This window comes from Ambystoma mexicanum, chromosome 1p (assembly GCF_040938575.1).
Source record: "Ambystoma mexicanum isolate Mex_15411 chromosome 1p, UKY_AmexF1_1, whole genome shotgun sequence".
In the NCBI taxonomy this organism is placed as follows: domain Eukaryota; kingdom Metazoa; phylum Chordata; class Amphibia; order Caudata; family Ambystomatidae; genus Ambystoma; species Ambystoma mexicanum.
The window spans coordinates 419,117,972-419,140,683 of record NC_090921.1 but is presented as its reverse complement, the minus strand read 5'-3'; the positions used below and the strand labels follow the sequence as shown (position 1 = coordinate 419,140,683).

Below are 22,712 nucleotides of genomic sequence, written 5' to 3'. Positions count from 1 at the left end.
AAAAGTGGAGGGACTGGTTAAAAGGGAGAAGGCGGATATTCTGCTCCTCCAGGAGACATGTTAAGGCACAAGATAAAAAGAAGATATTTCTGAAAGGGTACAAGATATGGGCGCAGGCGAACGCGGGGGATAAAAGAGCAGGGGCGATGATTGCGGTGAGGGGGGGCTTTGGGGCAATCCTCATTAGACACACAGGTGGACAAGGAAGGGAGGTATGCATTTGCTAACCTCACGTTAGATGGTCTTAGCTTACTCTGGCATCCATATACGTGCCAAACACGGGACAGGATGGTTTACTGAGACACCCTGGGGAAACTAGAGGGATTCGCGAAGGGAGAGATAATACTGGGAGGAGACCTAAACCTAGCCTGGCAACCGAAGCTGGATAGGAGCACGGGGGGTGAGGGGGGAGTCATGCTCAGGGAGCCCCGTCCAAACAATTGAAAAAAAAGATGGAAGACTTGGCACTACATGATGTCTGGAGAGAAAAAAAGGGCCAGGCCAGTGGGTTCACGTTTTATTCATACTTTCATAACACAATGTCAAGGATTGATTACTTTTCGGTTTCGGTGGGCCTCCTGGGGAAGATCAGAGGTATTGACTTGGGCGCTATTACAATTTCTGACCACGCTCCACTGTGCCTGGACTTTCAGATCCCAGGCAGAGGAAGGGGTCTATGGAGATGGAGAATGCCTCTAGACATCCTGGGGGACAGAGCCCTGGGTGGGACCGTGGGGGAAAAATGAGTGAATACTTTGATCTGAACGACAATAGAGAGGTACCTCTGGCGTCTGTTTGGGAAGCATTTAAGGCGGTAACAGGAAGGCATATAATAGCTCTAAAAGCCACTAAAGATAAGCAGACCTATGAGTGGGAAAGGACATTGGAAAGAAAAATAGCGGACATTCATGAGGAAATGTTAGATCACCCCAATAGAAGCCACAAGAAGGCGCTGAGGCATGTGCAGGGCCAATTAGATATGCTCCGAAACCAAAAAGCAGAGAAATCCCTTCTGTACTTAAGGCAACGCTACTACATCAACGCCAATAAGGCGGACAGATACCTTGCAAGACAACTCAAAGGGAAACAAAATGCACTGGCGATTCTGAAAGTGATGGATGCCAAAGGAGAGACTCAAACGTGCAACCAGGGCATAGTAGAGACCTTCAAAGCCTTCTACCAAGACCTTTACACGACGGAGCACCCTAACGTAAATGAACAGGATAGGTTTCTGCGTTATCTCCCTATTCAAGCAATAATGGAAGAAGAAAAAAAGCGCATGGATGCCAGGATTACAGAAGAAGAAGTCCACAGGGCAATAAAGGGCCTCGCGAACAATAAGGCACCAGGGCCAGATGGCTTTACGGCCCCCTTCTACAAAAAGTATGCGGACATTCTAGTCCCGAGACTAACTAGGCTGTTCAATACATTCAAGGACAGCGGTAATATAACCCCATCCATGAACAAGGCGAAAGTCCTAGTTTTCCACAAAACAGGTAAAGACCCAATCCTCCCTGGCTCATATCACCCCATTGCCCGGATTAATTTGGATGCAAAAATTTACACCACAATACTCGCTGCCAGGCTGTCACCCCTCCTCCCATCCCTAATCAACCCCGATCAATCAGGCTTTATTCCTGGCAGACAAACACATGATACTTTAAGAAGGATTATCCACTTAGTAGAAAAAATAGGCTTTACACATACTCCGGCAGTATTGCTTTCCCTAGACGCCGAAAAGGCCTTCGACCGGGTGGAATGGTCATTCCTCTTTCGAACGCTGAAACACATGGGGTTCGGGGACCAATTTATCAATATGGTAAAGGCCAACTACAACTCCCCGTCGATAAGAATTGCAATAAACGGGGAAGTAATGGATAAGGTCGAGATATCAAGAGGCACGAAACAGGGGTGTCCCCTCTCCCCCCTTCTCTATGCTATATTCTTAGAACCCCTCCTAATCAAAATAAGGGAAACAGTAGGAATAAGAGGGATAGTGATGGCGGGCAGACAACACAAAGTCATTGCATATGCAGACGATATGCTGCTGGCTTTGGAAGATCCCGAGAACTCCTTAGCACAGACCCTAAAAGAACTGGATGTATTCGGGAGGCTGTCAGGTCTAAAAATAAACAGAAAAAAATCAGAAATTTTGCTCTTGGCGGGAGATAGGGGGTCCTTGGGAAAGGTGGCGGGAAAGCTCGATCTAAAAATAACAGAAGGAGGCATTAAGTACCTAGCGGTGACACTCATGAGCCGGGTAGACCTGTTCTATTTAAACAATTTTCCTAAAATGCTGGCAGGTGTGAAGAAGGACCTAGACAGATGGTCCCCACTTAGGGTCTCTTGGTGGGGCAGAGTCCAGTCGGTTAAAATGAACATTCTCCCCAGGGTGCTCTATTATTTTCACGGCCTTCCCGTGACAGTCCCAAACTCATTCTTCAAAGCATTGTCCAAGGCCATATTGCTATTCGTATGGAACAGAAAACCCCCAGGGTTGCAAGGGCCATCCTCACTGCACCAATCAAGGCAGGAGGCCTAGCACTCCCACACTTTCAAAAATATCACCAAGCGGCACAACTCGGGATCATGAGGGAATGGCTGGCAGAGGACCAAAGCACTACCTGGGCAACACAAGACAGGGAAGTGGCTAGGACCCCTTTGCAGGGCCTGTTGTGGAAACACAAACGTCCATCGAGGCATGGGACGCTCAAACCAGGAAGGGAATCATGAACACCCCACTGGGCCCCTTTATGCCAATCTGTCGGAACCCACTGTTCCCTCCGGGATGCGAACCAGGGGGATTTGAAAAATGGGAGGAGGCTGGGTGCAGAAAAATTGGAGAAATGATCCAGGACAAAGAACTAAGGACATTTGCGGAGTGCAAACAAATGTGGAAACTGACGGATGCGGACAGATATAAATATGAACAAATAAAGCACTGGCTCACCACTCCGGAGATTTTTCAGGCAGCCACGAGAGATTTAACACCATTTGAAAGATATATAATATCCAACCCAGGCGACAAAACTGGTGTCAACATTATACCAACTCATTAAAGCGCCAGAAGAAGAAATTAAATGGTCATATATGAAAAGATGGGAGGGCACGCTGGGGGAAGATATTCCAAAACAACAATGGGAGGCTTTGTGGGTCAGTATCCCGAAACTTACCCGGGCCGTCCAAACAAGGAACATGTGGCTCAAAATCATTACACAGTGGCACTACACTCCAGAACGGATCAAATCAATGTATCCGTAAATGTCGGATAACTGCTGGAGAGGATGGGGCACATGGAGGCATATCTGGTGGGACTATCAGGGTGTGAAGGGTTTCTGGAGGGAAGTCCAAACGGAGATGCCAAAAATATTTCCAGATGCAGCACAAATGGGGGAAAGGGTCTGATTGTGTGGACTAAAGGACCCTCAGGCCAAAAGACTCCATATAGCACAATGGAGCAGCTTCTTGGGCTTACTTATTGCTGCATGAGCCACAATCGCTCAAAACTAGAAAAAACAATGTCTAGCCTTTATTGTTTACCTGGCTACAAAAAGTGTGGTCACAAATGACAATAGAAAAGATTACACACCATCTCCAGGCCCAGAAGAACTCCTTTACAAAGGAATGGGGGGCGGTGTTGGAGTATTTAAGATCGGACTAGATGGAGCAATGGTGCCTGCACAATATCAAAATCTCAGACATTTTTGGTACATAACTTTTTGAAATTACAACAACATTTGATCCTACTCTTCCGAGGGGTGGGGAGGGGGAGTTTGGGGATGATGTTATGTTTTTTTAAGAAAACAATAAAAATATGTTTAAAAAAAAAGAATTGCAAGAACAAGTGGCAGGTGTTCCGTTAGCTGACTTGGAACCAAGTGAGGAAGGGATGATTGGCGAATTTCATGCGAATTTCCTGCAAAATGGGGAATCCCTTATGGAGAGCTGTCGAGTGAGCAAGTTGGACATGCCTGGTTCACAGATGGCTCAGCCAAGTATCTGGGAGTTGAACGATTAGTAATCCCAAACTAAAAAAGGTGTTAACCACCTTGGCAAAAGGGAAGAGTAGCCAATTCGCCAAATTACATGCAGTGTATCAGGCTTTAAAACAAGATATGCCCGGGAGTTGTTAAATTTATACTGACTCATGGTCCGTTGCCAATGGTTTGGCGATATGGTTGCCTACATGGCAGAAGAATTGTTGAAGATCCATGCTAAAGAAGTATGGGGGAATGAAGTGTGCCAAGACATTGCTGAGATGCTAATGCATATTACAGTAACTGTGTATCATGTGGATGCACATTGTGCCACAGATTCATTATTGGATTCATTAGAACGGTGGTTAAATTCTGTTGCAGATGAACATGCGAAAATGACAATCTTGGACGCAAGAGGAGGAGCTGGAAGGGATTGCTTATATGGGCCCACTAAAAGAGTGGACATCTCAGAGAGAAAGTTACTATCAGGTGGACACATGACGGGGGAATTAGCATCCCACTAGAGATCATGAAAACAATACATTTGCAGTGTCCTATGTGTCAACATTACTAGCAAAGATCTATCCCACATATTGTTCATGGCACATTGAGAAGGGGCAAATTGCCCGGACAAATATGGCAAATCGATTACATTAGAAGGGGATGTCAATATGCCTGCACTATTGTGGACACATATTCTGGTTACTTGATGGTGTTACCATGTAAAAGAGTCACACAATTGAATATGATAAAATTATTAGATCAAGTGGCGGTGTGTTATGGTGTTCCCTTGCAGATAAAGAGTGACAATGGGTCCCATTTTAAAGGAAAATTGGTTTCAGACTATTGTCATGAAAAAGGAATTGAATGAACCTTTCACGTCCCTCATCACCCGGAGGCTTCTGCGTGAATTGAGAGAATGAATGGATTGTTGAAAGCAAAGTTACGGAAAAATGAGGAGGGTACTTTGTAAAGGTGGCGTAAACTCATGGTGGAAGCTGTGCAAATACTTAACTACTGTCCCGTTGCGAACGGTGAGACTCCATTAATGCGCATGTTGATGGCAAACTTGCAATTCAGAACCCAGAGAGGTGTGAAACTTTGTTGTACTGGGAAATGTCGCCTGGTGTGCTACTCCAGAATCAACTGGGGTAGATTTGCATGCGAGAGAAGAAATCCGATGGAGCCTGGAGGCATTGTAGTGATTGACACAGGTATTGTGGTACAAATTGCTTCTGAACATTTGGGATTGATTGCCCCTAGATCCGGACGAACCTTAAAAGTCATTCAAGTGTTAGGAGGGATTATAGATGCAGATTATCAAGGTGAGATCAAGGTTATTCTCATTAATAGTGGCGAAAAGTTGTTACCAATTCATAAAGGAGACCGAGTGGCCCAATTGATATTAGTGCCTGTGAAGTTATCCATGGTGAGGAAAGGAGAGCCTCCCACAGTATTAACCATTCGTGGGGACAAGGGTTTTGGCTCATCAAATACTATTATGCCAGGTGCAAAAGTATGGGTCGACAAACCTAGTGGTCCGCCTGTTCCGGCAGATGTGATTTCGGCTGGGGAGGATCAGGTTGTTCTTGTGATGGAACCGGGAAAACAAAAATGGTCGCATTTTCCGGCCGACACATGTTATTTACGTGAGCGATATACTTCACTGATATCTTGTTTTTGAATTCTGATTTATAGAAACTGTGTATGCTGAGTGTCTGTGTGAGGCACGGTGGAGTGTCTTCAGGGGGGTCCGGGGACATGCTGGAGAAAGTGGCAAATGTCTCCATCCTGCCATTGGACTTGGGGATCTGGATCGAGTCTGACACACCTGCTATTACTATTGAGCCCAATGATGCATCTATTGCAGCATACTGCAGCGCCTTGAGGAAACGTGTACGAAAGTGTGATGCTCTACACATGTCCGCTCTTTCTATATCCTCGGTGCAGAATAATTATCCCACACTAGTTGGGCAAAACGATAATGGAGTTACCTAGCCCGGTGGGTGCTAAACGTTTCACATTTTTACAAGTCAGATGTACATGATTCTGCTAATTTGGTCTCCACGTGCCTTGTGGCAAAACCAATGCCTATTCCGGTATTACGAACCTTGTTTGGAGTCCTGCATAAGGATCCTTTGGTTGAAAACTCTGATGCAAGAGGTTCAATTTCCATGTAGGAGTATTTTACATCTTGTGCAGACATGGACCGAAAATGGAGAAACATGACCAGTATTATTACTGACAATATTGCCCCTGCCAATGCCTGCTACTAAATGACTTGTGATCCGAACTTTTTTGGCAAATGCCAACAGTTTGACTTAAACCATGATGAGGAGACAACAGATTTCGAGCACCGCCTATGTGCTGGACCAATTTCTGTTTGTATTGATGTTTCCAATAATATGTGGTGTAATTTTACTATTTTAACAGCTAGCCACTAAGCCATGTGAAACTCCCTGCAGGTTGGCCATTTTCTTGTGGGAATCAAACATATTCATATATTCCTGCTAAAATTTCAGGTGGTCCTTGTACTTTAACACGCCTTAGCTTAATGCCATTTCCTCTACGCCCTGCTATTCGGCGATCCACGCGATCCGCCTCCTATAAACGCTCAATCACCTGATAGAAATTATGATGTACATTTGTTGTCTGAAACTGAAGTTTTGGCATTGACTATTTCCTCAGTGGGGATTTGGGGACTGGCAGCCGGGGGATATAAAACCATGATTAAATTAGCTTGCCTGGTAGTAAGGGGCCTAATGAGACTTTGCAGGCTTTAACTGAATTATTACTACATGATAGAAGAAAAGCTATCTTGCAGAATAGGACAGCTATTGTTTACTTATTTTTTAAACATAATTTGGGATTAGCGCAGTGGAAGGAATGTGCTGTTTTGACCTGGAGGATTGTTCCCGTTCTATTGAAAACATTAAGGATTTGAAAGCTCTGGTTGCCAGAGTGACACAGGATAAGAACTGGGACTGGTGGGGTCAGACGTTTTCTTGGATTCCTGAAGCGTTGCGTTTAGATTTGGTTTGGGCTTTTGGCATTTTTGCTGTTTTAGTTTGTTGCTGTATTTCATGTATTACGAATCTTCGTTTCGTAGGTTCTGGGAACCTCCATTTTGGCCATTGCGTTATGGTAGTTGAATATCCAAGGGGTGGAGTGTAGTGTGTGTGCGAAATGAGCATACATACAACGTTATAAGCAAAAGCACATTTGTCCTCTAAAAGAGAACATCAGGCCTACCTAGCGACCCTCACAAGAGACATGGGTAATGTTTCCGAAGTAAAATCGTGGAGCCCGTATGAAGTTAGGTGAACACAGAGAATGCATCCCATGCAGATACCAAGCATTCATAATTTAGAATGATCAAACCGCTGCACCAAGTCAAACTGCAGCCCCCTGAACCCAATAGGAGAGGACCAGGTCTACCCCTGGGGTAGGGAGGACTTTGGGATTGCTGCTGTAGCCTACCTACCCCACTTTGGATTGTCTGGGGAGATTGTCCTGGCCACAATGACATGTCTATAGGAACAAAAGATTCTCTGAAATACTTGAACTGGCACTTACCTAAGCGGGGCTCCAAAGGCTAGTGTACAGCAGTGCAACAGGCCACAAGGGCTTGGCCATAGGTCAGCTCACCTTCCCCCGATTATAAAGCTGACATGGATATAGTGCTGAGGGATCATCTTTGAGGAAAGCAGACCTCAGCAGAAGGACCACTGCTGCAAGCTGACCCTCCAGAGCCTGCTACAGATGTGTGAACCAACCCTCAATACCATAGAACACCACCCTCGCTAGATGACAGAATCTCAGAATGTGCCTTGATGCCAATAACCCAATATCACAATAACCAATCAAACAGGGAGAAGCGGCTGTAAAGAGAGAGAACAGACTGACTGACTATCTCCTGCTTGTCCAGGGCTCTTACACAGAGTTCTTTCAGATTTACTGTGATCAAACATCCCTTGGTATAGCATCAGTATGCAGCACACCACCATGGAACTTGTCATCCATTTATCAGGGTCCTAGCATGGTACTCCGCACAGTGTTTGTGACGATATTGCACACCAATATCATTCCGATTGCATTTTAGCTGACGCCCCCCCACCCAGTTGCTCAATGAGCATAATATGCACCTGATATTGTAGAACATGGGTGAGTGAAGCTGGAGTGAAACGGGCGAGGCACTACCTGGTTCCCTTCCACTTATCCGGAGCATGGCCATCGCATTAGTAACAGACATAACCAAAAAGTCCAAACACTTTCTAACCAACCCAGGGCTAGCACTAGTAGGCCACTTACTGCCCTGCACTGCTTCTGCTGCAGATCAGGTTCCAAGTTCGGGCCTCAGAACTGCCAGAAATATCAACTCAACACCATTTGCGATGGAGTTCCTTCACTGAACTTCCTGGTGCCTCTGACAATGCTCTGCAGGCCCGTTTATGGCTTCCTAGCAGTAACCCACAAATCCCCAGACCCAAATCGTAAAACAGGAGAACGCCTACTTAATGGGAGTTTTGGGTCTTGAGGGTTGACCTCTGCCTTAGTCTGAGCCCCACCAAGACCTCCCATTAATTCCGTATTATAGGCAAGACCCCCAAGAGCCTGGACCAGAAATGGGAAACAAAAGCTTAGCTCATCAGGCCTCCGAAGGATTCACTGGGTGGGAGGACAGGGAAAAAATAGAAGTATTGTGGATGAATGGGAATTTCCAATGCTTAGAAGAAGCAGGACACCACACTGCCTTAATCCTTTTGGTGTGATCAAGCACCGGTCAGGTGCGAAAGGTGTCGCTTCTCGTGGCCCGAGCATTATTTGGGCTCAATTCATTAAAAAAGTCTTTTATATTAATATGCCGGCATCCTGTGTGGCCAATTTATGAGTGGAATTGAGAAGTGCCATCGGCTCTCTCTTCAGAAAAGGACTCCTGGCTCGGAGGTGGGACACCTCAACAAGTAAGGACAGTAGAAGGACATGATGGTAATATGTATTGTAGAAGTTTGGTAGTAGCCCCCCCCCCCTTTCTTTTACTGCCTACTCCATCTCTTGCCTCTCACTGACAACAACCATTTTACTCTAGCATTCCTGGAAACACTGATCAGGAGAGTGAGAGTCTTGCATTATACTTACAAGAAGCCTGATCGCCATTAGTCTTTGATGCAATGTTGTTTGTCTCCTGGCGATCCTTTGTTCCGGAAATCTCTTCCATTTTGTGAATTTCCGACAAGCACAATTTGGGGTTGTAGTGAAAGAAGAGTTTACCCTTCATGATGGTCATCTTGTGCTTATTCCAGTCCCAGAGCTGCCGCAGGTTCTGGTTATCCAGAGCATAGAATGAGTAATTTCTGTCAAGCAAACAAACACATGATTGTTAGAATCGGTTACAATCCACTTCCTGGTCTGAGCTGCACTGTTCGAAATGGAGTCGTCTAACATGCAACTGCCTTCCCCTTGTTCGATTGACTTTCAGGCACTCAGGAAATCTCCTGGTTTCTGTATAGGCTAGTCAGTCTCTAGGAAGGCTAGCAGGAGCCCGAGAAATGTAAATGCTTTACTGGCTTGCCACAAACACTTGTTTCTCTTACCAGATATTACCCTATGTCCCTGTTCGATCACTGCAGTCAACCAACCTTTTACAGCTCTTTCAACCTATCACCAAACATGTGAATTTAGGAGACATGCATTTCACAGTGCAATCCTCCACATAATGCAAGTCTTACCATATACTTTAGGTCACACCTTACTCTTTTCTTTCAGAAAATGTATGCAGCCCAGCCACTGGACTGCATACATTTTCTGACAGACCACAGACCAGTAACTGTAATAAATTATTAAATAAAATGCAGGGCCAAGTATCTTCCAGGTAGCAACAAGATAAAAAAAGACTTTCCGGAGTTTGTATTAAAACACTGACAAATTATTTTGGAAAGCAGTGTCGGAAACATTCAAGCAGATGAAAGGATATATGTTTAGAGAACTAGGCATGTCAAAGTGCCAAATCATGACGACTAAGGGTACTTTAGAAATGTTCCAAAGCACATATTTCTGCGGAGCAAGCAACTGTACTTAATCGTGCTGCTATGACGTTTGATTGTACGCTGTCACATGCAGCACTATACTCCCTTCTGGGTTCTTACTGGAGACAGGAGGCAGTATTAGAAAACCTTGACCACGAGGAGCATGTTAGATTTCAAATATTAACTATTTAAACCTGCCCTCCTCAGTATCCCCCTTCTGATTAAGTACCCAATATTTAAGAAGTATACCCCACATTTTGTTATGAACAGCGCTTCATTGTCCCAGGAGACTTGTATTTTCACCATCCAGAAATAGTGAAAAATAGACTTAAAAATAAAGGAGGAAAGACTAACCAGAAAACCAGAAACTAAGACCATTCTCTCTAACCTCAATTCCAGCATCCCTTCTGTCCTCATCCTCCTTGACCTTTCCTCTACCTTTGACACAGTCAACCACGCCATTCTGATCAATCGACTCTGAGAAACTGGGCATCATGGATCAGGCCCTGGAGTGGTTGACCTCCGTCCTCTTGCACCGCCCCTCCCAGTTCCAACCTGGTTCCTTTCTCTCTGCCACCTCTCTCTCCACCTGTGGTGTTCCCCAGGGCTCTATCCTCTCACCCTGGTTCTTCAATCTCTACTTGGCCCCTTTGGCCCATCTGATCTCCAACTTTCAGTCCTATGCAGATGGAACTCTCCGCTCCGTCAGGCTCCGCTCAGCCTCGTCTCCTCACGCTCATTCCTGACTGTATCTGCGATTCAGGATTGGTGCACCACCAACGATCTCTGCCTTAATGCTAGTAGGACTGAGATCCTTCTCATTGGGACTCCAGCTCCCGCTTTCTCTCTCTCACTCTGGCCGCCCCCTCTTGCCCTCGTCCTTCACCTTCTTGTGAGAGGCAAAAACCTGGTGCCATCTTCAACTCCACTCTATCTTTCTCCACGTCTCGGATGTCGCCAAGAAATCCCATTACCAGCTGTACCTCCTCAAAAGGTACTCTTCCCTTTCTCACCTTCCCACAGAAACTCAGTCTCCATAGCCCTAGTTCCCTCTAGGCTGGACTACTGTAACAGCCTCTTTCTCAATCTGCCTTCCGCTACTCTGCGGCCTCTGCAACTAATCCAGAACATGACTGCCAGACTTATCCTTGGCCTCAAGCCCAGGGACTGTATCTCTCCAGCCCTGAAATCTCTCCACTGGCTCCTGGTGGATGTAAGGATCAACTTCAAGACCATTTGCATTGTCCATTAGGCATCCTGGGGACAGGGCCTGCACTACATCCAACGCTCTCTTCCTAAATACCTTCCTTCTTGAACCCTTCTCTCAGCTACCTCCAACTCCCTAATGGTCCGACGCTTCTCCAGGCAGAGAGTGGGCGATGGATCCCTCTCCTCTGCAGGTGCCTCCCTCTGGAATGGTCTCCCCCTCCCACTCTGAAACTTGAGCCGGACCATCCGAAGCTCTGGAAGCATCTCAAAATGTTCCTCTTCTCCGCTTTCTCTCTCCCTCCACTGCTGAGTTCCATCTCGTCTTCACGAGCAAAAAGAACATTTCATCTTGATTTTTCAACAATCTCTTAATGACAAATTCAAAGAGTACATATCAGAAACTCTAGCCTAAGTTGATTGGGATATTTCAATAGTTAAATGGATTCAGAAAACAATAAGTAACATCAATTTCTCTATACTTCACCCAATGTTGCTTAAATGGGTGTTGGACTGGGGTGTTTTCTTTCGCTTTCAAAGAATATCCCAATCAACATGAGGCCAGAGTTTCCGACATGTACTCTTTGAATTTGTCTTAGAAATTATGTTGAAAAATCAAGATGAAATGTTCTTTTTGCTCCTGAAGAAGAGATGGAATTCTCAAAACGTGTAGAGCTCGGTGTAGAATATATGGTTTGGATTATTGTCACCATTGTATATAGAATTGTAAATTGAACAGTAACCTATATGGTCAGGCATCAAGAGCATGATGTGTCAATGAGTTTGAAAGTTACACATCTTTAGTAAAATAACCATTATACACATAAAGAAGACGCGTGTAAGGGCATTCTTTGGAATAATAATTTGATATTAAGTTATACAAATCATACAAGTTAGACGAAACATCTGACAGAAGTCTCCTTCAGCATATATAGGTGTGCATGGGACAGGAGTGTGGACACCTAATTTGTTTCCCTCCGTACTGATTTTGCCAGAAGGTTCCATGCCAGCAGAGTCCTTTGCTGGTGCTTTTCTATTTTTGTGGAAATAAAACTTTGTTTTCCCTGCAAGAGGTGTGCGCGGCCTATTTCCTTATTGGGTTGTATTCTTTCTGGTGTGAGCATTGAGGGGCTTCTCTATATTTTGGTGACCCCAACGTGATCCCAGCGAACCCCGGGAAGATGGAGGCTTCCAGGTCGCATTTCTGGAGGGGCAGCGCCCACCTACAGTGACCAGTCCCGAGCATGCAACTCGTAGTGGTATACAGAAGCCATTTTCATAGAATTCCTGTCTGCTCTTTGGTCAACACGCAAATGTAAGTACACCTCTTGCGAGCAACAAAAGGGGTAAGAGTTAGTGGGAAAATTAAGTGATTGTGTGTGTGTGACGAGTGTGTGTGGAAAGGCCATGTGGCGGGTTTTGTATTTTCATATCATTATTATTAAGGAGATTATAAGGAGGGGAAAAAAGGAGTGTGGGATCCTCTCAGAGTAAGGGGAGATGGTGAAGCCATTTTTTACTGTGATAAGGAGGATACAAAAGTAGGAGCTCCATATAATTAAAGGGCTCAGCTTCCTCTGCCCAATATATTCTGGGTGGGGGAAAGAGGTAAAGTAGAGGTTGTTGTTTTAGCATATTATTTTAGTTTATTGTTTTGGTGTATTGAGCCGTTATCGTGAACACAGTGGAGGCCAAGGGAGGGTCAGTGAAAATAGTGTGACTGTGCTGTGTGAGAAGGGTGGGAGTGAGTGAAGAAAGGGGGTGGGGTGTGTGAACAGAGGGTAACCGGAAGGTGGGACCGGAGGACCAGTAGAGACGGTTACAATAACACTAATATACAACTAAAAGCTTCTGTTGAATATCACATTGTTAATACGGGGGAAATTACGCCGCTGAAGTATATGTATAGTACATTGCCATTGTACTAGGACAAAATAGAGCAGTACCACACGCAGTGGATGGTAGAGACCCAAGGGGTAATGCCCCGCCCCTGGCCAGAGAACGGTTTTAATAATAGAGATATTAGAGCACATGAGCACGTTTCTAACCGCTAAGTATAAGGGTAAACAACTGCAGAAGCGAAAAGAGATCTTAGACCTGTGGAGGATGTAGAGGATACTGCCAGAAGTAGGTCCCAAAGCGAAGGTAGTGCCCTAAAAGAAGGGGAGAATAAACAAGGGTGTGGGTTGGACGAGTGGAGGGCCGGGGAAACGCTTTGTTCAGACTGGATAGCACCGCCATTAAGGATGTATGTGTCGAGAAGCGTGGGAGTAAAGATCAAGGGGCAGAAAGTGCAGGTTATGGGAAAGTGAGGTCGGACAGGGAAGCGCACCAAGAGGGACAGGAAGGAGACTGGGACAGTGTGGAAGAGTGTAAAGACAAGGAAAGTGAGGCGCAAGAGGCTTCAGAAATTACACAAAGGGTAGACAGTTTGTGGGGTGAGCAATAAAGGAGCAGGTTTGGGAGGGTAGCAGTGGTAAGGAAAAAGGGAAGTGGAGAGCGCAGAGAGGGACGAGGAGTAGGCAAGCAAATGCAATTAATACACAAGGGACATGAGAGGGCGAATAATGTGCCATGGGTGCAGATGGATACAAATAATTTGATAAAGGTGTTCCCAGTCCATACTGTCGGGGCTGTAAAGTGGATATATGCCTTCGAGAAACAGACAGCAGGGGTTCCTTTCGCGGTAGGAGACATGAAAAGCCTACTTGTTGCAATTGTGGGGATCGGGCTGGGGACATGGGGGTCAAGGAATGGTACCCTGGAGTAAAACTTGATGATGGGGCACTTTTCAATACTATTAGGGCGCAAGTGTGCGATGCACTGCGACAGGCATACCCCAACACACCTGGCTTACAGTTCATAATGCAGTATACTATGGGGGATGATGACAATGCCACTCAATAAGTTTTAAAAAGTGCAGGAGATGTGGCGAGAGGAGACGGGTGACCGGTGGGACCGATCAGTTTCCCTTTTTTATTTCTTTGTTAAAGGGGGATTGCCCAATGAAGTTCAGAAAGTGCTTGACAGAATAGTGGGCATAGAGGTAAAGGGGTGTGCCAAGATTCAGACTATAATAATACTCCATTGTAAGGCGGAGACAAGCAGAGTCTTCGTGAGAAAGCAGTGCAAGTAGCAGACCCTGGACTTTTGGTGCTCTTCCCCCGTGAATCTAGTATTTTCACCAGCTCTTTCAGAAGAGGAGAGGCTATTCACTCAAAGACTCTGATACCTCGGAGCCAAGCAGAGTCAGGCAGAGTCAGGCAGAGTCAGGCAGAGTCAGGCAGAGTCAGGCAGAGTCAGGCAGAGTCAGGCAGAGTCTTGGTGAGTCGGCGGAGTAGAGTTTGGCAGTGAGTTCAGTCTGCCCCACTGAGCCTCGATCAGCCGCCGTAGCTGCGCTTCAAAGCTGCCCCTGCATCATGTATTGATGGCATCCGTCGGAGCCGTGGCTTCTCTCTACTGAAGTGCTTGCTATACTTCTGAAAAAACAAGGTGAGAATTGTACACCTAGACATTGTATCATCAGGGTACATTTGTTGTCTGCAATCGCCCATCGGCCAGACACATACCTTGACAAAAACTTGGAAAAATTGTAGCCATGCTAAATTCAGGCCCACTTACACGCCAAAAGTTGCGCCGTGGGAATGAAACTGATCTACGTGCAAGCCCGATGGCGCAGGTGGGTTGTCTACCTGAGGCTACTGAGGAAAATGTGGTGATAGTCCTTAAATGAAAATAATGAAGAAACTGATGAAACTGAAAATACCTTTAATATCTATAAGCAATCCTTGTTCCCCGGTTGAAGTTTCTCATTGCGCATGATGTTATGAATGAACTTATTGAATCAACTGATTCAGGTTTAGGCTGATACTGTAACAGCCAAACTCTCAAACCTTCAAATTAAACAGATGAGAGCAACCAGTGATATCACTGATGCAGAGCTCATAAAAATCATCATGCAGAACGATGAAAGATCTGATGACCAAGTGATGGATAATAACCTAGAAAGAAGTTGTAGTGCGAGCTGTCCGCCCTGTGACCCAGATGTAAATATTGAAGCCACTCAGACGGACACTCAAACCAAAGTAAAACCAACAAACCAAAAGAGTGCAAACAGAGAGACAGGGTGATTGGGACTCTCCTCGTTCACAGAGAGGGTTGCCTTTGCCATCTGTGAGCACTGACTCACAGTATCGTCAACCTGTGCTAGTAGAGATGCCGGGTGAAAGGAAAAGTGTCTACTTCACTGTTGCCGTGGCAACGTGCATGTCCAGTGTCGGCACAAAACTGCAAGTCATCGGAGCTGCGTCCACCAGCTGGCTTTAAGACCTTCATTCAAATGGCAGCTAATAATCATGGCATAATTGCCAGCCATCCGACCACACAAACTGCGATGTGTCTACCAAGGTCAAGTCATCTCGGCACGAGATGTTCTACTCCTACTGGAGATTATGACGACTTGGCCTTTAGAGAGGCACGGTTAGCCAGGTGTCTAAAGGCTGATTTTGCACAGCTAAGAGCAAGGTTGCCAGCTTCGACACAGTGGGCTTGGGGATTTCAAGTGGTGGAAATCTTCATCGAAATGATGCCTTGAAAAGGTGTGAGAATGAGTCAAAAGGCTTAAGTAACATCTATGTTTCGTTAAGCCAAGCACATAATGAAAAACCAGCACAGTCCCCTCTTTCAAAAGGAAGATCAACGACTGCACAGTCTAGATTAAGGAAGCAGCCAAACTGGGAACACGGGACGGCACACCCTGTAAAACCTCCTGAAAAAGCAATCTCACCCAAGTCAACAGCACAAGAAATGGCGCCAGATCACTGTGAGGCTGGAAATGCATCGGAGGGACATGGCCTCTGTATTCTTGTCCTTTATTGCTTTATCATGTATGTTCTATCTTGTTTTCCACGCAGGAGTTCATGTGGGACTCCTGGTGGAGCGACTCTTCCTCTTTTTGGTCATAGTGAACAGATCCTTGGGATACCCTTATGGCACCCAGGTGTGGCCCACAGAGCAGGGTATGGGCTGGTAGAGCTCCAGCTGAAAGTTGACAGGTGCTCTGAGTATCCTCCATTTTGGGGATACCCGGCCCTGCCATTGGAATCAGTTGATTCGTGATAGGAGACAAAATGGCCCCTGTGGCCTCTTGCTTTCTATTGCCTGTTACCTTACTTTTCCCGAAGTCCCGGGAAGACCCCACTCTGTCCCTTCCCCCCCCCCGACTGGCTGTTGGGTGGAAGTTCCATATATGGTGTTGTGGGCAAGTCCAGGCCAGACTGGGGTGGGACCTGGGTGAATGGAGTGTGAAGAATAAGCATTTCATGTTGTGGGTGTCTGGTATCTGGTGGTTAACACAATGACTGAAACAGCCCTGCCCTAAACTGGTATGAATGCAGTGTGTAGTGCTGAATGGTGGAGTGCTTGTCCGAATCCACATTCCGTGTTGTGGGTGTCTGGATGGAGAAGAATGGCCTGAATGCACTGTGAGCCCGATCGGTTGACTGACTGCCTGATTGCCCTTCTGAATGATTGGTTGCCTGAGTGTGACCCAGCAGAGTGAGGGGTTTCTCACTGCTAGAAATCGTTCAGAAGCTGAAGTTGAAACTGATGCTCAACCTTGAAGCCCACTGAAAGAAGGAATGCTGCTGCTGTCCTTTGCCAATCTGAAAGCTGCTGTGCCTTCAAGAACTGATCCAAGAGAGGACCTCGTTAGGAGACCTCTTCCCAAGCTACGAGGGACCATCGTGCATCAGCGGATCTTTGCCAAAGCTCCCTGGACGTCAGACCCTCGAAAAGGCTGCCAACCGGAGACTGGGACCGCTGTGGAATCACAAGGAGAGGTGGCTGGAAAATCAAGTCCATAGTCGTTGACGGCCGCCGTCGCCGTCCGGAGCGGCAGTGCTCCTTTGACTAAAAACCTTGAAACAAGGACTCCCTTTGCTCATCCTCATTGACTGCTTTCACCCCAACGGAGAAAGTGAAGGCCCCCCGACGACCGAGGAGCAATCCGCTGGTGGGTTTCCCGCCACTCGAAAACCACAGAGACGCTGACGACTCAACGCACTTGCTGGGCCAAAGTTCTTCATTGACTCCTTGTGGCACACATCGTCGAGGTGCACCGCACACACCTCAGCTTGCCGGACATTTTCGACCGACTGTCAACGAGCACCCCAAGTACCAAAGCTGCTGCCACAACAACAAAGTTCACCCTTTTCTTCACAGAATCTCGACGACCCGTGGCTACTACATATCTGTACTCAAGAAGGGCTTGTCGACGACTCATCGAAGAACACTATGAAACCAGGTACTTTGGGATCATAGAACCTTTTAGAAGGACTCGAGACTATATTGAGCATAACTGTACTTAAGAAACAGCCTGCATCACCGCCTAAGAGCTTAAGCCTTGATTGCTCGACCATAGCTACCGCATAGAGAATCTTGGCTGGGGTGCTCTATGCTTTGCCATATAGAGAGCAGGAGTACAGATACCCCCTCCAGTCTTTACAATCGCGACATGCCAACAGTCAATGACGATAGACAAAAACCTGAGAAGCATGGACCGTTATCAGTGGACAATGGCATGCAAATTTACAATAACGTGATGGCTGCGACCACGACTGCAATGCTTCCATTTGTCAAGTTGTACGAAACTAAATTACACTGTTAACAACCAAGTGTCGTTACTCGGAAACAATGAATGCAAAAATATACACCTTTGAAGCCTTTGCAATTCAAATACAACAAAGGCTAGATTTTGAAGCGGAGTCGTCTTTAAGGTGGCAAAATAGACTTCTGCTCAACTTTCCAGTGCTATGCTGAGGACACCAAACTCATTTTCAGGCTTCCTTCTGCCTCCTCCTCTCCTTCTCTCATCTCGGATTGTCTAATCGCCATTCAAAACTGGTGTGCCGCCAACTATCTATGTCTAAATGTCAACAAGACAGAGATCCTCCTTATTTGTAGTCCATCTCCATCCTTTCCTCTGCCTCTCTGGTCGGACTCCCTTGGCCCTCCTCCTATCCCCAACTGCGCGGCTACGAACCTCAGGGTTATCGTTGACTCTACACTTTCCTTCTCCGCACACATCTCTGATGTCTCCAAAAAGTAAAACTTTTTACATCACCTGCTTAGTGGTATTCTGCCTTTCCTCTCCTTCCCTCAAAAGCTCACCGTCTCCCAAACTCTGGTTCTTTCTAGATTGGACTACTGTAACAGCATCTTTCTAAATCTACCTGCCTCCACTCTCCACCCTCTACAACTACTCCAGAATACGACTGCAAGACTAGTCCTTGGCCTCAAGCCCTGGGATCGTATCTCTCCAGCCCTGGAATCCCTTCATTGGCTCCAAGTGGATGCAAGGATTATATTTAAAACCCTCTGCATTGTCCACAAGGCTTTCTGGGGCCTGTGTCCAAAATACCTTCAACTATCACTCCATAAATAACTCCCCTCTCAAGCCCTTCGCTCCTCTACTTCTAACTCCCTCAGGGTTAGTCGTTTTGCAAAAAAAAAAAAAAAACAACGAGCTGGGGGTAGATGTCTGTCTTCGGCTGGTGCCTCCATTTGGAACAGCCTCCCGGCCAGCTTGAAACTTGAGTAAAGCCATCTCCGGTTCCGGAAGCATCTCAAGACCTTCCTCTTTGCCTCTGCCTTTGCTCCCCTTCTCCTCTGTTGATCCGTTTCCTCTTTTGGCATCGTGCACCTGGCCACCTTCTCATTCGGGCCCAGGTACCTGCTCACCCTGCCACCCTCCTGCACTGCCTCCAGGCCACCCTTTGCACTAGGGTTCTGTATCTGTACCCATAGAGTCCCCCTCCCACTTTACTTCTGCACTTCTCAGATATACCTTTCTGACTAACTTTCACCTGCCACTTGCTGGCTGCACCAAGGGTTATCGCCCTTATTTATTACATTCATTATATATTTTATTACATTTTTATGTATGTTTTCTCTCCTCTGCTCTGCATTTTCCACTCCCTCACCCACTTCCAGGCATTCCCCCCCCTGCCCGTTTCCCTTTTCCGTACACTTGTGCTTTCTTCAATGTCACTGGACCTAGTAAGATTGCGGTTTTCTTTCTTGTGCTCCCTTGTTCCTCTCCCTTTTTTGCCTGGTCGCACTCCAATACACTTGTGTACGAGCACGATATAAATAAAATATCATTTAATTTCATTTCATAAGCGACCTAACACAAAATGAAATTGAGGGGAAAACTGAGCTTATGAAGGCGGTACTAGAATGTACCAAATGGATATGACATAATCCTTTCCAAATGTCGACTAACTGTATGAAAACTCATTGCCAGTGTGCGAGGAGACGAATGGCGGAATACGAAGAAGGCACCTTACCGAGCACGGGCTGTATTGAGATTTTCAAGAAACCACTACAAAACCAAATGAGTAAAGAATCAAGTTAAAATAGTGGGTAACACCTGAATTGGTGCCTCCAAATCTATGGCCCCGAGGACTGTAGACCCACAGCCCACACACCTGCCTAATATTGAACAATCATCAGGAATTATGACATTGCAAAAACCACAGGCTGATGAAAACTTCAAAAAGCCCTCATCAAACGAAGAAATTGGAAATGTAAACCAGAGTGAAGAAACTGGTGAAAGTAGTGGAAGAATACAGCAGTCGCTGCCTCCAGCCTTTACTGAGCTGCTCAAGCAAACTTCAATGTTTGACATCTTTGCAAAAAGATCTAATATAACGTTTTCAAAAGAAGCTAGTCAAAAGCCTAAAAACTTGACATCCAACTTAAGGAAAACACAGAATGTTACTCCAGCGGTGAACAAGAAAAGAAAATCAAATGGCTAGAGCGTTTATCCGGAACCTAACCACTCCGCCGCCGATAGTATTATTCGAGCGATTTCCTTGTCAGGCAAAATCAACTACAATTTCTCAACCAAAGGTGACCAATTCTCACCAAACAAACCTCACAGACGATTGGAAACTCTAAAAAAGGGCAGAGAATGTATGACGACGAATATAGTGCTACACATTAGTTTACTTTGGAAGGTCTGGCCAACCTGTCTACTTATTCAATCGCTGATGAAAATTCAGTGAATAGTATGGACGATTCTAACCATAAAACTAGACTTAGAGCAGCTCAGAAACCAGAAACTCACCACCTACATACACAAGATGAAACCAGCAAGCAAGCGTCACGACAGTCGATTTCAGCTTGCATCGTGTTGCCCCATCAAGATGTAAATTTGAATAGATACAATCACGACTGTCGACATTGATATAGGTGGAGTATGTGTCTGAAAATCGATCAGATAGGGCCATTCTACACATCCGTTCACCCTTGACTGAAAGCACTTTACTAGCTGTTTGTGATGCACTCTTATCTTTCGGCTATGAGATGTCAATTTATTGTGATGGAGCAGTCCAAATGCAAAAATCTCGTCTGAAATGGGGTTGTCTGAAAATGAACGAAGACGAGCCACCCTGCAAAGGAAACTTGAAGGAGGCAAACAAAAAACGCTGATTAAAAACAAAACCGAATGGAAAATTGTTAAATCCTAATCTCTTTGTCCAAGGTACAGTAATTGAACTAGAGAGTTCCACAATCGACAAATTTAAATATTTGTCAATCATCAATAAGTATTGGAATCTGGCTACAATTACAACAAAAGTGTATGTTTCATCAATAACGATGTTAATTGATGAGTGAATCCGCTCTTATGCGGATTTAACAATGATTATATGCAGCGATTTGAATTTCTGCTTGTTTAATCAGAATTGTCTATTTAAATCGGTAGATTCTAATTCATCCAGCAAATACACCAAACGAGGACAATGCTGGGTACAGGAATTGACGGGCAGAAACTGTCAGATGCTAAATGTAAATACTCCAAGAGACATGCCAGCCCATCCAACATGATACAGGGATGGTAGTCGCAAAACAATTGATTACATATGGGCCTCAAAAAACCTGATTCCATTAATAAAAACTGATGTCTGACAGCAATCATGACTACCTCAAATTTACTTGGGTAACTGAAAGTCGCCTTGATCAAAGTCGTTTTGAAAGTACCCTTCCAATAAATCAAGGGTTAAATCGGCTGCGATTTAACCGAAGGGAAACCGAGACTCTATGCAAGAGACTATCCACACTGGGTGGGTGGAGCAGTGAATTATACATCCCTTCTACTGCAGTTCCAAAAAATTGTTCTCGAGTAATGCAGTTCACTGCAAAACATCCATTTAGCAAACAAGTTGCAGTTAAAAAGAACAAAATAAGGCACAATATCAAAATGATAAAATCAAATAAAAATTTGAATGCAGGGGATGCAATTAAAAAACGCTGTCAACGCTTTCGGAATTGGGTAATTGCATTTAAATCGCTCCGATATCAGGAAAAAGAGAGATCATGCTGAGAACTATCTTTGCAAAACACAGTAAACACATGGACAATTCTTAATGAAGGCTCCCTATCGCAGCAGGCGCATCTGACAATGTGCACAAATGCAGACGAACGGGAAAGACACTATTTAGCAGTCTTCAAAGCTCCCAATACGACAGAAGTACATCATGTCTGCAAAGTGAAAATGCAATGGTCAATCGAAACAAGAAGACCAGAGATCATGGAGGCAATAAGTAAGCAGAAAAATTCAGGTGCGGCTGGACCCGATGGGTTGAGAAACATTACTTTAAAAAGGAACAAAGAACAGTGGGCAACTTTCGTACAAATTTTGTTTTAACAGATCAGTGCCTCTGTGACAATCCCTCCATCTTGGCAATCAGCGGTAGTTGTTCCTATATACAAAAAAGGAGATCGATCTGATCCGAACAACTACCGTCCGATTGCCTTGTTGGATGTGATTTGCAAAGTGTTCACTGCCTTTCTACAAAAGCGATTAGCTCGATGGGCAGAAGAGGTGGGAATCATGGATTCCAGGCAGACGGATTCACTAGAGGAGTAGGGGTTGAACTCGTAATACTAAATCTGCTGAAGCTATAAACTATGAGGGATGGAAAGAAGCTCTTCCTATCCTTTATTGACTTACGTCAAGCATTTGATAACATCAACAGACACAGATTGTGGAGCAAACTGGAAAGTTGGAATTGGCCACAGGATTTGCTACAGGCAATGAAAGCCCTGCATGCCAACACTTCCATAAGAGTACGACTAAATTCTGAGGGAGATCCATCTGCTAACATGAACACAGAGAAACGGGTCAAACAAGGCTGTCCCCTCGCCACACTACTATTTAAACTGTATATGGCGGGCCTTTACACAGCCTTTGAGAAAACCAACTCTGTTCCACCAAGGTTAAACAGTCAACAAATTGTGTGGGCCATCTATGCAGACGATCCTGTGTTACTGGACACTACACAAATTGGCCTTCAAAGGCCACTAAGTGACCTGGTGGGTTATCTGCTCTACAACAACTTACAAATCAACGTGGCCAAATCAAAAATCATGGCCTTCGGCACTAAGTTGGGTAAAAAGGGAAGCAGTTCAAGTGGCATGCAGCTGGAGAACAACTTGA

The 22,712-nt window shown here is 45.4% G+C and overlaps 1 protein-coding gene across 1 annotated transcript in view; it reads right to left on the bottom strand.

Moving 5' to 3' along the window:
• The window catches only part of INSR (insulin receptor), a 1,116,918-nt gene that overhangs the window by 447,193 nt on the left and 647,013 nt on the right, over positions 1-22,712 (bottom strand). The window contains exon 6 of the mRNA XM_069649227.1: positions 9,117-9,331. Coding sequence (XP_069505328.1) covers positions 9,117-9,331 — 215 coding nt within the window. The remainder of the gene's footprint in view (positions 1-9,116; positions 9,332-22,712) is intronic.